Consider the following 13,425-nt stretch of genomic DNA (forward strand, 5'->3'; position numbering starts at 1 on the left):
TACACCATACAGAATACATTAAAAATTAAGCGCTTCAACGATCTGCTAACGATTATGTTTATTATTTTGACACATCAGCTAAGAAAAATGGCAAAAATAACTGTTATTGCCAAGTAATCCCTGATTGAAGCATAGCTTCTTTTCTGATTGACAATCTAGTTAATGAGGAAATCAAGGACAGCAGAGTAACAGTTACGGGCTCCATAAACAACTCATTGTATATTTTGCATGTACATTTATTATAATTCAAAACATTTTACAGACAGAAACAATTTGCTTCAACAGCCTCCAGTTCTGGTAAATCTCTAGGATATCAATAACATCCAAATATGTGGAGATACAATTCTCTGCTGTGGGGAAATCATGTTTATTTTCCAACTTATATGCAAAGCTTTGAAATAAAGCAAGTACTTTTAAATGACTTCCAAAGAATTAAATGACTCTGTACATTAGATTATCTTTAGATAGTTCCCGATCATCTTTAAAACAAAACTTGCCCAAATCTTGCATCTTAAAGTGACTTACTTCATTTTATATTGCACTTTAGCAACTGGATAAATATTTTAAAGTAAGTTGCATTCAGTTCTGGCATTTAGGTGTTACAGAAGTATCTTTGGGAAAGGGCTGAGGAAGATCGATGCGATTGCATTTGAAGGGATACAGAGCAGATTCAAAGGATGTTGGCTAGTTTTGGGTATGTCAGTTATAAGGGGTAATTAGACGTTTTATTTAGTGACATTCTGCGCGGAATAGGCCTTCCAGCCTTTCCAGCCACACTACTCCAGCAACCACTGACAAACCCGGTTAACCCTGACCTAATCCAGGGATAATTTATAGAGATCATTTAACCTACCCTTTGTAGGAGGAAACCGGAGCACCCAGGGAAAACCCATACAGTCCACAGGGAGGATGTACAAACTACTTACAGAACTCTGAATCATCCCAAGCTGTAACAGCGTCACACAAAGCCAATGAAGGAGCATAATTAGGCCAGTCAGCTCATCCAGTCTACACTGCCATTCGATCACTGCCCTTTCAATCCGTTCCTCCTGCATTCTCCCAGAAAGCCTTTATGAATCAAGAACCTATCAAACTACACTAAATATACCCAGTGAAATATTCAAGCTCACCAGCACAGAAATGCCAGGGATCGAACCCAGGACTTCTTACATGCAAAGCGTGCAATTTTCCACTGAGCTACAACCCCATTGTGTAAGGTTGCGGTTGTTTTCCTGGAGTGAAAGAGATTGAAGCGTGACTAGTACAATTATCCAAAATCATGAGGGGGTAAGATTTTTTCCTTGGTGAGTATGCCTAAAGCAAAGGCTAGAAGATGAAAGTTAGAAGGATTCGAGGGAGTCTGAGTGAATTTTTTCCACACGAGAGTGGGTGGAATCTAGAATGTGCTGAGGTAGGTACTTTCACAGCATTTTGGAAGTTTCTAGCCAAGCATTAGAAATGTTAAGACTTGGAATGCTATGAATGAATTGAAGGTAAGTGGGATGATTATAGATAGGTACAATGGTCAGCTATATGATAACATGATAAACTGAAGAGCCTGTTTCTGTGTTGAATTGCCTATAAACCTATGACAATATGGCCGTATACTAAGGCCTGGCTGTTCCATCCTTTACACTCTGCTAGATAAAAGATGCCAATCTAGGACAAATTATTTTAAAATATGATCCAGTAAACTGGCATTGAAATATTCTCCACAAGTTCATTTATAGTGTAATGCAAACAGGGATAGAACTGACCCTATTAACTAAAATGCAATTGTAGCTTATTGATGTGTTGGCTGCATATCAGGACTTCATCACTCATCCACTGTCGGGAATGAATTAAATTAATAAATAAGATGAATGTCCTTTGTACCAGCACACAATGAGAAATAATTAAAAATATTTGCAAGAGCCTGAAATATATCAGCGGCCTCATCCAATATCGCAAGCATTCAGGAATGTGATCATTTTTTCATAGTACAGATAACTTGTAAAGGTCCCCTGATTAGATGATGCTTAGAAAGCATGAACCCAAAGTCCACAATCCTTATTCACTTCTGCTTTCTGAGCTGTGCTGCATAATTTACTTTGATTAAGTTGTTTATTCATTGAACTGTTTATCAGTTGAGGAAAATGGATTCTAAGTTATGACTTTAATTGCCTGGCAGTTGAGAAAAGAGTCAGGAAAGAGATCTGCATTTTGTTATGGACAGGATCATTGTCACCATTTGGGTGTCATTTTGACCATCAGCCTTCTCGTGTTTGTGAGAATCTCTGTTATTTTTGAACGTCAACCCGTCTGAAACAGTTTGAGGCTGTGATTATTTTAGAAAGGAAGCTGCCTGCCGCCATTGATAACACCCAAAGGAGTGTGCTTGGTTAACATTTAAAAATTCTTTGAATGGCTTATTAATCATCCTGGATGGTGCTGCACTGTGTGTGATAATACAGGATTCATACATCAGTAAACTTCAGCATTATAACTATATATGAGTGTATCAAATATATTCACATGTTTAATATTTCTCACACTCATTATTATCTACTAATTCAGCTTTGAACATTGAAAAGCAATTCTCATTATTCTCATCTTCTGTCGGCATTATTTCATATTAATTGGCTATCATAATTTGACAGACGATGTGTTAATCATTACACCTTCAGTGCAACTAAAAGGCATTGTACATCAGTGATGTGAAGGAGTAATCGATATCTGCCAGTTGCAAAAGATCAAAGAAATTGCTTCAAAACAGACTAAATGCACAGACTATGAGATTGAGAGTAATTTTAAGGATTTTCTCATGAATTTCGGGTTCTATGATCCCTTCTACCTGATGATGTAGCCTTATAATCAGTTCACCTTTAATATTCTGCAACAAATGCTCTGGTAAATTTCAGTCAACCAATGTATTATCAGTATTCATCGTAATTGTTAGAATTAAACTCCCTTTTTTAATACACTGTGACTGAGAACCAAATTCTAAAATGGCTGACTGTTTGTCACATGGGTTCTGATCTCCATTGTGTGAAGATTTATTAGCCATTTTCATTCATACTTCTGTAGGATTTGGTGGAAAGTAAGCATTTTAATATTCAAATCTGATCTTATATTTGACTACCAGTCTATCAGTGTTTGCCACTGCATATTTTGTTCAATATTTTATGTGAATTAAATGCCTAACATGACCTTTGCTTTTAACTGGGAAATATGTTTCCAGGAATCCAGTTCACATTCCATACATTTCACTTGGAGAGTCCACATGATTATTTGCTGATCACTGAGAATGGAAGTTTTGCCCAACCTTTGAAAAGAATCTCGGGATCTAACCTGCCAACGTCAGTCAGTGCTGGACTCTTTGGGAATTACACAACACAGATCCGATTCATTTCAGATTTCTCCATGTCGTACGAGGGGTTCAACATAACCTTTACAGGTACAATGTACTTTTCTTTCCTTCATGTGAATACGTTGAAGTTTGCTGGGACAAACCAATGCAAAGTTCAAAGTAATTTATTATCAAAGTACGTATATGTCACCATTGACAACCATGGGACTTGTTTTCTTGTGGGCATACACAGTAAACCTAAGAAACACAATAGAATAAATGAAAGACTGCACCCAACAGGACAGGCGAACAACCAATGTGCAAAAGACAACAAACTGTGCAGATACAAAAGAAAAAAATAATAAATAAGCAATAAATATTGAGGAAATGAGAAGAAGAGTCCTTGAAAGTGAGTCCATCGGTTGTGAGAACAGTTCAGTGATGGGCCAAGTGAAGCTGAGTGAAGTTTTCCACTCTGGTTCAAGAGCCTGATGGCTGAGAGGGAATAACTGTTCCTGAACCTGGGGGTGAGGTTCCTGTACCTTGTTTTCATGGCAGTATCAAGAAGAGAGCATGACTGGAAGCTGTCAGTCCTTTGTGACAAATGCTGTTTTCCTGTGACTGCACTCCAAGTAGATGTGCTCAAAGGTGGGAAGGACTTTATCCGTAATGGACTGGGCTGTATGCACTACTAATTGTAGGATTTCCCATTGAAGGGCATTGGTGTTTCCATAGCAGGCATACTAGTTTTTTCAGAAGTTCAGGCAGTGCCTGTTTATTGAATCCCACTACTTGTTGGACTCATACCTATAAATTGAAACTGTTTGCATTTATTTTGAATGTGCAAATTATGGAAAAAATTAATATGATAGGTATCATTCCTCTGACGTACGAAAGGTACATGAAAAATATATAAGAACATTGTAAGTCCTGCTCCTCAGGAAACTCGACAGATTATTTCATGGTACGATTCACCTCAACACAGCTAACGTTTTTTCTAGTTCCATTTGTACAAATGATAGAATCTTCTTCTCACATGGCCTTCAATGTCTTACTGACAGAAATTGAAAGAATAGCAAGCTATGCCTGTAAATCCAAGTGAAGCATGTGAGTTGTAGTTTTCCAAATGGATATCATTGTGTTCCTGTCTGCACCTGAATTCCTGAGCTTTCATTGCTGTATACACTGTGTAGCGGCAAAACTAATCCAAAATCAAAACAAGACAATTGCCACTAGCCTGTGACTGTATGGACTGTTACACTTGCGTGATGCACCCATATCTCCAATGATTGCTCCAAAAGTCAAGCCCTTTATTTGATCCTTTATTACAATTAGCAAACATTATTAAGCATTATCTCAGCAATCAGCAGAAGATGTAACCTCCACTTGCCCCAAGCTACAAAATGCAATGAAATAAGCAAGAATATGTAACATTCCCGTTACGTGATTAGTTACCGTAGTAAATACACTACACAGAATACAATGCAGATGGAGAACAGATACATGGTGGCTCTTACACATTGACAACATTATTGTTAGAGCTCTGCTGTTCATTGAAGAATAGCTGTATCATGCTTGAACAATGCAATTATGCTTGGTGTCAGGAGGAGCCACTCAGTTTATAAGCTTGATCATGGGTGTGTCACCACTCTTGATAAAAATGTATGACCCCTTCTCTGTGTTTCACTTCTCTTCTGCTGAAGGCTTTTAAAGCTGTAGTACTCTTTCTGCTGTGGAGAAAGTTCTTTAGGAGCAGGATTTGCTTTCCATCACTGCAGATGAGTGGTGCAATAGCAGAAATTGTTTTGACACAGCTGTGGTAAATGGGATTTGGTTCTGCCATTGGATACGCTCGGTGTGCATTTTGCTCACTCTCCCTGAGACCAGTCGGGCATCCCTTCTATGCTGCACTCTCTTCCCGCTTCCCAAAGATGTGCCAGTAGGTTGGTTAGTTGCCCATTATAGATTGCCCTTGGGGCAGATGGGTTGCAAAAGAAGTGGGAAAGTTGATGGGTATATAAAAGAAAACAGACTGCAGGGGAAATGAGTGGGATCATGAAACTACTTGAGAATGCTGTGTGTGCTGCTATAGACTCAATGAGTAGATGGCTTCCTTTCATGTCATAAAAAAAATATGAGAAATAGGAGGGTGACACTATCTGTAATCTCTGTAGACAGCTAGCAACAGGAAACTTGCAGTCCCCATATGAATGCAGTGATCAAGATGAAAAAACAAATGCAACAGTTTTTAACATTAACTTGGTAGTTTTGTGATATTTTTAGGGATTCTTAAATTGCAGCACTCATTAGGAACATGATATAAGTGAGAATATCTACATACATTTTCTGCATTTATGACAACATTTCTGTGCATTATTTTAATTATAAGTGAACAAATTTTGGAGATATCTATTTTCAAGAACCCTTCAGGAGCCTTTCTTTTAAAACATCATTGCAGTCAGATCTGTGCCCAGCCACAGAACAAAGCTCTCTCTGGCTTTTCAAAAATGTTTTCAAAACCAATGTCAGAAGAACTTTCAAACTTGCTCCAGAATGTGCTGTTACTCCTGCCCTGTTTCTCTGAACATTTTAAGCATTCAGTCTTCAGAGTAAGATTGTGTCATGGTCCTTTCTGGCAATCGCCCACCTGGTTATTTTCATCAGGAATTGGGCCTCAATCATCTCGGTTAGTTCCAATTGTTCTCAGGTTCCACTAACTACAAACACCTGCTTTCCATCAGCAAGTGCAGTATAAGAACCCCATGACCACAAAAAGGAGCTGCCAGTTTGTTTGGTTGACTCGTGTATGAGTAACCTTGTTCCATGATTCTTAGGACTATGAGTTCTAAATCTAGCATCATTCCTGAATTCTCCATTAAGACCAAGACTCTGGGTAAAGACTCCCTTGGCACCAATTCCACACTCGCTACTACCGTAATACCTCCAGACTCAGCCTCTGTGCCCGTGTTCAGCACTTGGGTTCGTTCCACTGTCACGTCCCTGTGACAGATTGCTAATCTGGACTAAGTTATGCAGCTCTGTTTTAGGGTTAGCGATCCATAGAACACTATAACATAGAACCAGACATTTTGGCCCACCTAGTCCATGCTGATCTGTTAATCTGTCTGGTCCCATCATCCGCACCTGAACCGTACCTCACTCACTCATGTATTTACCCAAACTTCTCTTCTATATTACAGTCTAACCCACACCCACCACTTCTGCTGGCAGCTCATTTCACACTTGCACTGCCCTCTGAGTGAAGAAGCTCCTCCCCTCAGGTTCCCCTTAAAGTTTTACCTTTGACCCTTAGCCTATGACCTTTAGTTCTAGTCTTCTCCCACCTCAGTGCAAAAAGTTTGCTTGCATTTTCTAAACCCTATCCTATTTAAACCTCTCATTTAATTTTGTATACCTCTATCAGATTTCCCTCCGTGTCCTGTGCATCAGGTTAAAACAAAATGTCCAGAATTACTCATCCTTTCCTTGTAACTCAAGTCCTTCTGTTCCAGGAACAGCCTTGTAAATTTTCTCTGTACTCTTTCAAGCTGATTTTGTGGGCCCTTTGCCAAAGGGTTCAACTGATACTCATTTCATGCAGTATTCTTTGAAGATCCTGAATGCAAATACTAAAAGTGGAAAGATAAGATGAGAATTTCCTGTTAATGTCAGCTTTCTTTTGTAAACATAGAACATAGAATAGTAGAGCACATTACAGGTCCTTCAGCCCACAATGCTGTGCCGATCCTCAAACCCTGCCTCCCATATAACCCCCACCTTAAATTCCTCCACATACCTGTCTAGTAGTCTCTTAAATTTCACTAGTGTATCTGCCTCCACCACTGACTCAGGCAGTGCATTCCACACACCAACCACTCTCTGAGTGAAAAACCTTCCTCTAAGATCCCCCTTGAACTTCCCTCCCCTTACCTTAAAGCCATGTCCTCTTGTACTGAGCAGTTTTGCCCTGGGGAAGAGGCGCTGGCTGTCCACTTTGTCTATTCCTCTTAATATCTTGTACACCTCTATCATGTCTCCTCTCATCCTCCTTCTCTCCAAAGAGTAAAACCTCAGCTCCCTTAATCTCTGATCAAACATGTTGAACTCTGTTTTTTTCTTTCTTCCCTAGAATAACTTGATGTTAAAATTAAAGGATAACACTTACCCATGTATAACCTCCCATTATTGTTCCCATTTCTAGTTTATTAATGAGCATTCGCCATTAGCAATAGAGTCAGAAGTGGTTTGCCATCGCTTTCTTCTGGGCAGTGTCTTTACAAGATGGGTGACCCCAGCCATGATCAGCTCTTCAAAGGTTGTCTGCCTGGGATCACTGGTCGCATAACCAGGACTTATGATATAAACCAGAAGGGTAAGACGAAGGAACACATACCAATCCTCATAGAAGGATCAGAAGTAGAGAGAGTGAGCAGCTTCAAGTCTCTGGGAGTCGAGATCGCTGAGGATCTATCCTGGTCCCAACATATCCATGTAGTAATAAAGAAGGCAAGACAACAGCTATACTTTATTAGGAGTTTGAAGAGATTTGGCATTTTAACTAACACACTCAAAAACTTCTATAGTTGTACCATGGAGAGCATTCTGACAGGCTGCATCACAGTTTAGTATGGGGGGGTGGGGAGCTGCTACTGCACGGGACTGAAAGAAGCTGCAGAAGGTTGTAAATTGAGTCAGCTCCATCTTGGGTGCTAGCTACAAAGTACCCAGGACATCTTCAGGGAGTGGTGTCTCAGAAAGTCAGCATCTATTATTAAGGACCGCCAGCACCCAGGGCATGCCCCTTTCTCACTGTTACCATCAGGTAGGAGGTACAGAAGCCTGAAGGCACACACTCAGTGATTCAGGAACAGCTTCTTCCCCTCTGCCATCTGATTCCTAAATGGAGATTGAACCCTTGGACACTACCTCACTTTTTAAAATTTACAGTATTTCTGTTTTTTTTTTGCACATTTTTAAATCTATTCAATATACATAATTGATTTACTTGTTTGTTTATTATGGGTTTTTTTTCTCTCTCTGCTAAATTATGTTTTGCATTGAATTACTGCTGCTAAGTTAACAAATTTCACGTCACATGCCGGTGATAATAAACCTGATTCTGATCATATGTCCATCCACCACCTGATCCCATGGCTACACAGGGCTAAGCAGGTGCTTACACCTTGCCCAAGGGTGACCTGCAGACTAGCACAGGGAAGGAACATCTTACACATCCTTTGATAGAGATATAGCTCCACCCTGCCACTCACTGTCCGACATCAATCCCACTTTTATTCTTCCCAATTCTCACCAACTCTCTCCCAGAACCCAACACTACGTACTTGGCAGTTTACAGCAGTAAAATTGCTGCCTAACCTATATGTCCACGGGGTGAAGTTTTTCAGCTAGTGGATCTGTGGAATGCTCTGCCACAGACAGCTGCGGAGGCAGAGACCGTGAGTACACATAAAGCGAGAGCTGATAGTTTCCTGATCGGTCAGGGCTTCAAAGGTTATGGTGAGAAGGCAGGTATATGGGGTTGAGTGGGATTCGGGAACAGCCATGATGGAATGGCAGAGCAGACTCAATGGGCTGAATGGCCTAATTAAGCTCCTATATCTTATGGTTTTCTGATGAAGGAATATGGTCAAAGAGAAACAGTAAATTTCATGCAGATAGTACCCAGAGCTGGGTTTGCTCTGGTGCTATGCGATAGTATCTATGCCAGCTGTGATATTGTGCCAACCAATGTTTTACTTTGCTCACTCTCTTTCATGCGCTATAAGACCAGCATTCTTGCTCTTCCTTAACACAATCACTATGCTCTGTTTTATCTAGAACATGATTTGGAGCCTTGCGATGATCCTGGTATCCCACCTTTCAGCAGCAGAAGCGGTCTTCGGTTTGGTGTTGGAGATACTCTTGCTTTCTCCTGCTTCCCAGGATACAGACTGGAAGGCGTATCTCGGATTACCTGCCTTGGAGGTAGACGGCGTGTCTGGAGTTCGCCTCTTCCAAGGTGTGTTGGTAGGTGGTCGTGTGCTTTCATTTCACTTGGGTTGGAACTATTTTTTAGTGATATACAGTGCGGAATAGACCTTTATAGCACTTCGTGCCACGGCATCCTGTAATCCCCCAATTTAATCTGAGCCTAATCACGGGACAATTTACAATGATCAATTAACCTACCATTCGGTACACCTTTGGACTGTGGAGTACCTGGAGGAGTACAGGGAGAAAGTACAAGCTCCTTACAGGCAGCGGTGGGAATTGAACCGGGGTCTCCTGTATGGTAAGGTGTTGTGCTAACTACTACGCTACCGTGCCACCCCACTTCTACGTGGGTTATGAGCTGTGCAAAGACTTGACATAATGGATGTTGGCCAATTTGCCTTTCAGAGGAAGGGAAGTTAAAATTTGTTATAAGTTAAATTAATAGCCTGTGCAATTGATTATAATATGTGGCTCTTTATTCTACAACTGATTACTGAAATTGACCCTAATGGTGATATCTTGTTGCACCATGAACATAGATTACTAGAACACAGTTGTTAGCCCCTAACTCCCTCACGTTTGTCTGGGCTTGCCATCCATTTCTGGCTGTGAAGGAGCTGGTAGAGTTGAGGAAGAGACATCAAATGAATGGTAGTTATCAAATTATTGTGACTAAAAGTGGAAAATAATCCAAATGGCAGTTCATGAACACAGTGGCCTCATAATTAAGCCAAGCAGCTAGAATTGTTGAATGTTGCTCCAAGAACATGAGATTGAATCAACCATGTCTGCTGGGGAATTTAAGTTCAAGTAATTAAACAAAAGTCGAGTTGGAAAAAAAGGTTTTGGTAACAAGTCGTGAAACATGTTGCACAAACTCATTTGGTTCACTATTGCCCTTCAGGGAAGGAAATCTTCTCCCCTCATCTGGTCTGAACTGTCACTGAAAGCAGATTACTATGGTTGACCCCGACATGTCTCCTTAGTTCTAGGGGAATTAGCGATAGTAGTAAATGCTGGTGTTAGTGCTGACATTCACATTTTGTGAACAGATTTAGCTTTTGATGCCAATGCTTACTATTGTTAGAATCGGAACTAGGGATTATGATCATGAAGCTTGTATTTTTGGCAGCAGTCCAGTGCAATGCATAAAAAAAGTTACTGTAAGTTACAATGGAAATACATATTTAAAAAATAAATAAATAAGCAGTGCTAAAATAGAGCATGTTCATGTGTTCAGCATCATTTATCTGCTTTGTCTCAAGCTAGGATTGCATTGCTTAGAAAGATATGAAAATGAGGGAGAAAGATTGTGGAAAGAGTTAAAATAATTTGAGGTTAGTTTCATCTTTGCGTATTCCGATTTGAAGCTAATCTTTGTGTAGTTTTTATTTGGGATGATAGTGAGAGCAAAATAATCATCAAAATGGAAGCTGTGAGATTGTAATGAATGTTTATTGCCATAAATAGCAATCCCGCTGACTCTCTGGTTAGTAATTAAATTTGGATAAAAGAAACTCATTAAGACCCAATTGACGATTTTGAGGACTGAGTTAAGAATTATGGTCAATTTTAACTGGAGAACACTAAAGCAAAAATATAGGGTGAATTAAGAGTGAGAGAAGGAAAAATAAATGGACATGTGCAACAGTAATCAAAATATTTCAGGAGCTGAAAAAAACAATGAAAAGAAGTGCTGCAATCATTCAGCAAGCAAGACCTAGATCAGTTTTACTGAAGTACAATATGAATTGTTGAGATCCATTTAATCTCCATTATAATAAGTCATTGGTTCACAAGTATTTTAAAATTGTTGGATAGTGCTTGCAAAGGATGCCCAACCAAAATGAGGGAAAATTAAAACCTCTAACATAAGGGTTCCAACCCAAGGTCCAAGGACCCCTCGGTTAATGGTGGGAGAGTGGTAGCATTAAAAAAGTTGGAAACCTTTGCTCTGACATAGCCTTTTGTCACAGATTGGACAAAAATGTGAAAAAATAACTTTACCAATATATTTGCAGGGATGAGCAGATTTAGCAAAAAGGTTAGAAGATATGTTCAAAGTTTAAGAGGTGTGAGGGAGATTACATCTGCTTTAGAAATGTTGCATTGAGAGCAGCTGTCAGAATACTTTGATAGCTTGATGGTTCAAGGACCAGGAGACACCAGTTCCCAATTTTAATTAAGAAATGCAAGGGGGATGAAAGCAAATTTTTGTGCCCAGATTGTTCTGTTCAGAAATGTACTGCCTGAAGGGGTAATAGAAATAACTAATGTTATCAAAAGGAATTTGAATAGCCAATAAGAAAGAATAGCTTGCAAGGCTATGGAGAAAAAGGAAGTGGAAAACAGTAAACACAAAAGATTCTGCAGATCAACACACACACAAATTGCTGGAGGAACTTCACAGGTCAGCCAAGATCCCTAGAAATAAGTAAGTAGTCAAAACGTCAGGGTGATTCCTTTCATCAGGACTGGATGTGATTATTCTACCAAGATACACCATAGACTAGATGGATCAAATTGTCTCCTCTGGTGCTTTAATGGCTTTGATGTTCAGAATAGATAAGATGTTTCAGATTTTCAGTTTGGATTATACAGGAGACGTTGATTTTCAACAAGATGAATGGAAAAGGATAATGTTGGAAGTAGAATTTGAGGCTTAAGTTTATTCCCATTGAAAGTAATTGCAATAGCATCAAGGGAAGCAATAAACAAAGGCAAGTGGAAATAAAAAATAATAAATAATAAGATTGAACAATATGATCTGTCAAGGAGAGAGATAAAGGAAATATTAATGAGGCTATGGGAAGGATCACTGACAAATGAATAAACTGATTCACATTAATCTAACAAATCAGTGTTGGTTACCCAAGCTTGAAGCTTCATATTGGAAGAAACCCACAATGAGGATATGCTTAAAGGCTGAGATCAGGGTGCTACTTCAAGGTTCAAAGGTTCAAAGTACATTTATTATCAAAGTATGTATGCAGTACACATGCCAGAGATTTGTCTACCCCACAGACAACCACGAAACAAAGAATGAAAACCGTGAAACACTTTCAAAGAAAGACATCAAACCTCGAGCACAGAAAAGAAGGAACAAATCAGGCAGGTGGCAAAAAAAGAGCGAAAATCACCGAATATAAAATACCAGACCACGAGTCATTGAGACGGTGCAGTCATGTTCAGTTAACATTGATAGATACAAGATATTTAAATTAAATTCATAATTGTTACTAAAAGATAGTAAAATAAAATATTTAAAAGGAGCAGGGCTGAGGATTAACTGCTGTTCCTTGAAAATTAGCTCTCAGTAAATATTATTGGTGAGAGAACAAACAAAATGAAACTCTGCATTTCAGTAGAAACATTAAAAGATCTATCCTTCATCAATAATTCACTATTCAAACACAACACAGGGTGTAAAAGCAAATAATCTTTCCATTGCTTAATAATGACAGCCTTGCAGAAGTGGAATACAGTGGAACATGGTCAAAATAATCCATGTTGTGAGCAGCCCCCAGCACATGCTTGGGTGTGTTGCACGTTAGCACAAGTGATACATTTCACTGTATGTTTTGTTGTAGACATGATAAATAAATATAAATTTGAATCTGAATCTGAGATATTAAATTGGACTGCTTTACTGTAAGTTAAAGTCTGTCCTGAGCATTATAGGCTCATCAGGCCAGTACTTAAGCCAGTTTCCGTGGCATGAAGCCACTGAAAATACGAGACCCCCCCACCCCCAATAGGATACCAGTCTATCACGAGGTTAACCCGTGGCATTTTGCCAGTACCCGTTTTCAGCTGGGTGGACTGGAGCAATGTGTAGTTAAGTGCCTGGCTCAAGGACACTACATACTGCCTTGGCTGGGGCTCAAACTCACAACCTTCAGGTCGCTAGTCCAACACCTTAACCACTTGGCCAGCTGCCACAGTATGAGTAGGAAATTAAGATCTTTGGCTTGAACAGCAGATGTGCTGATTTTTAATGATGAATTCATAGGCTGGACAGATCATTGGTGTTCTTTATGTGGTTATTGATCATTGAGAAAATGATGAGCCACCTTCTCGAACTTCTACAGTCTTTTTGTTGA

At 39.5% G+C, this 13,425-nt stretch overlaps 1 protein-coding gene across 1 annotated transcript in view; it reads left to right on the forward strand.

Annotated features, from left to right (window-relative positions):
* Positions 1-13,425, forward strand: part of LOC132383331 (CUB and sushi domain-containing protein 1-like) — a 474,994-nt gene that overhangs the window by 40,255 nt on the left and 421,314 nt on the right. The window contains exons 7-8 of the mRNA XM_059954233.1: positions 3,221-3,436; positions 9,167-9,355. Of these exons, the coding sequence (XP_059810216.1) occupies positions 3,221-3,436; positions 9,167-9,355 (405 nt within the window). The remainder of the gene's footprint in view (positions 1-3,220; positions 3,437-9,166; positions 9,356-13,425) is intronic.

Source organism: Hypanus sabinus, chromosome 30, assembly GCF_030144855.1.
Source record: "Hypanus sabinus isolate sHypSab1 chromosome 30, sHypSab1.hap1, whole genome shotgun sequence".
NCBI classification, from domain to species: Eukaryota; Metazoa; Chordata; class Chondrichthyes; order Myliobatiformes; family Dasyatidae; genus Hypanus; species Hypanus sabinus.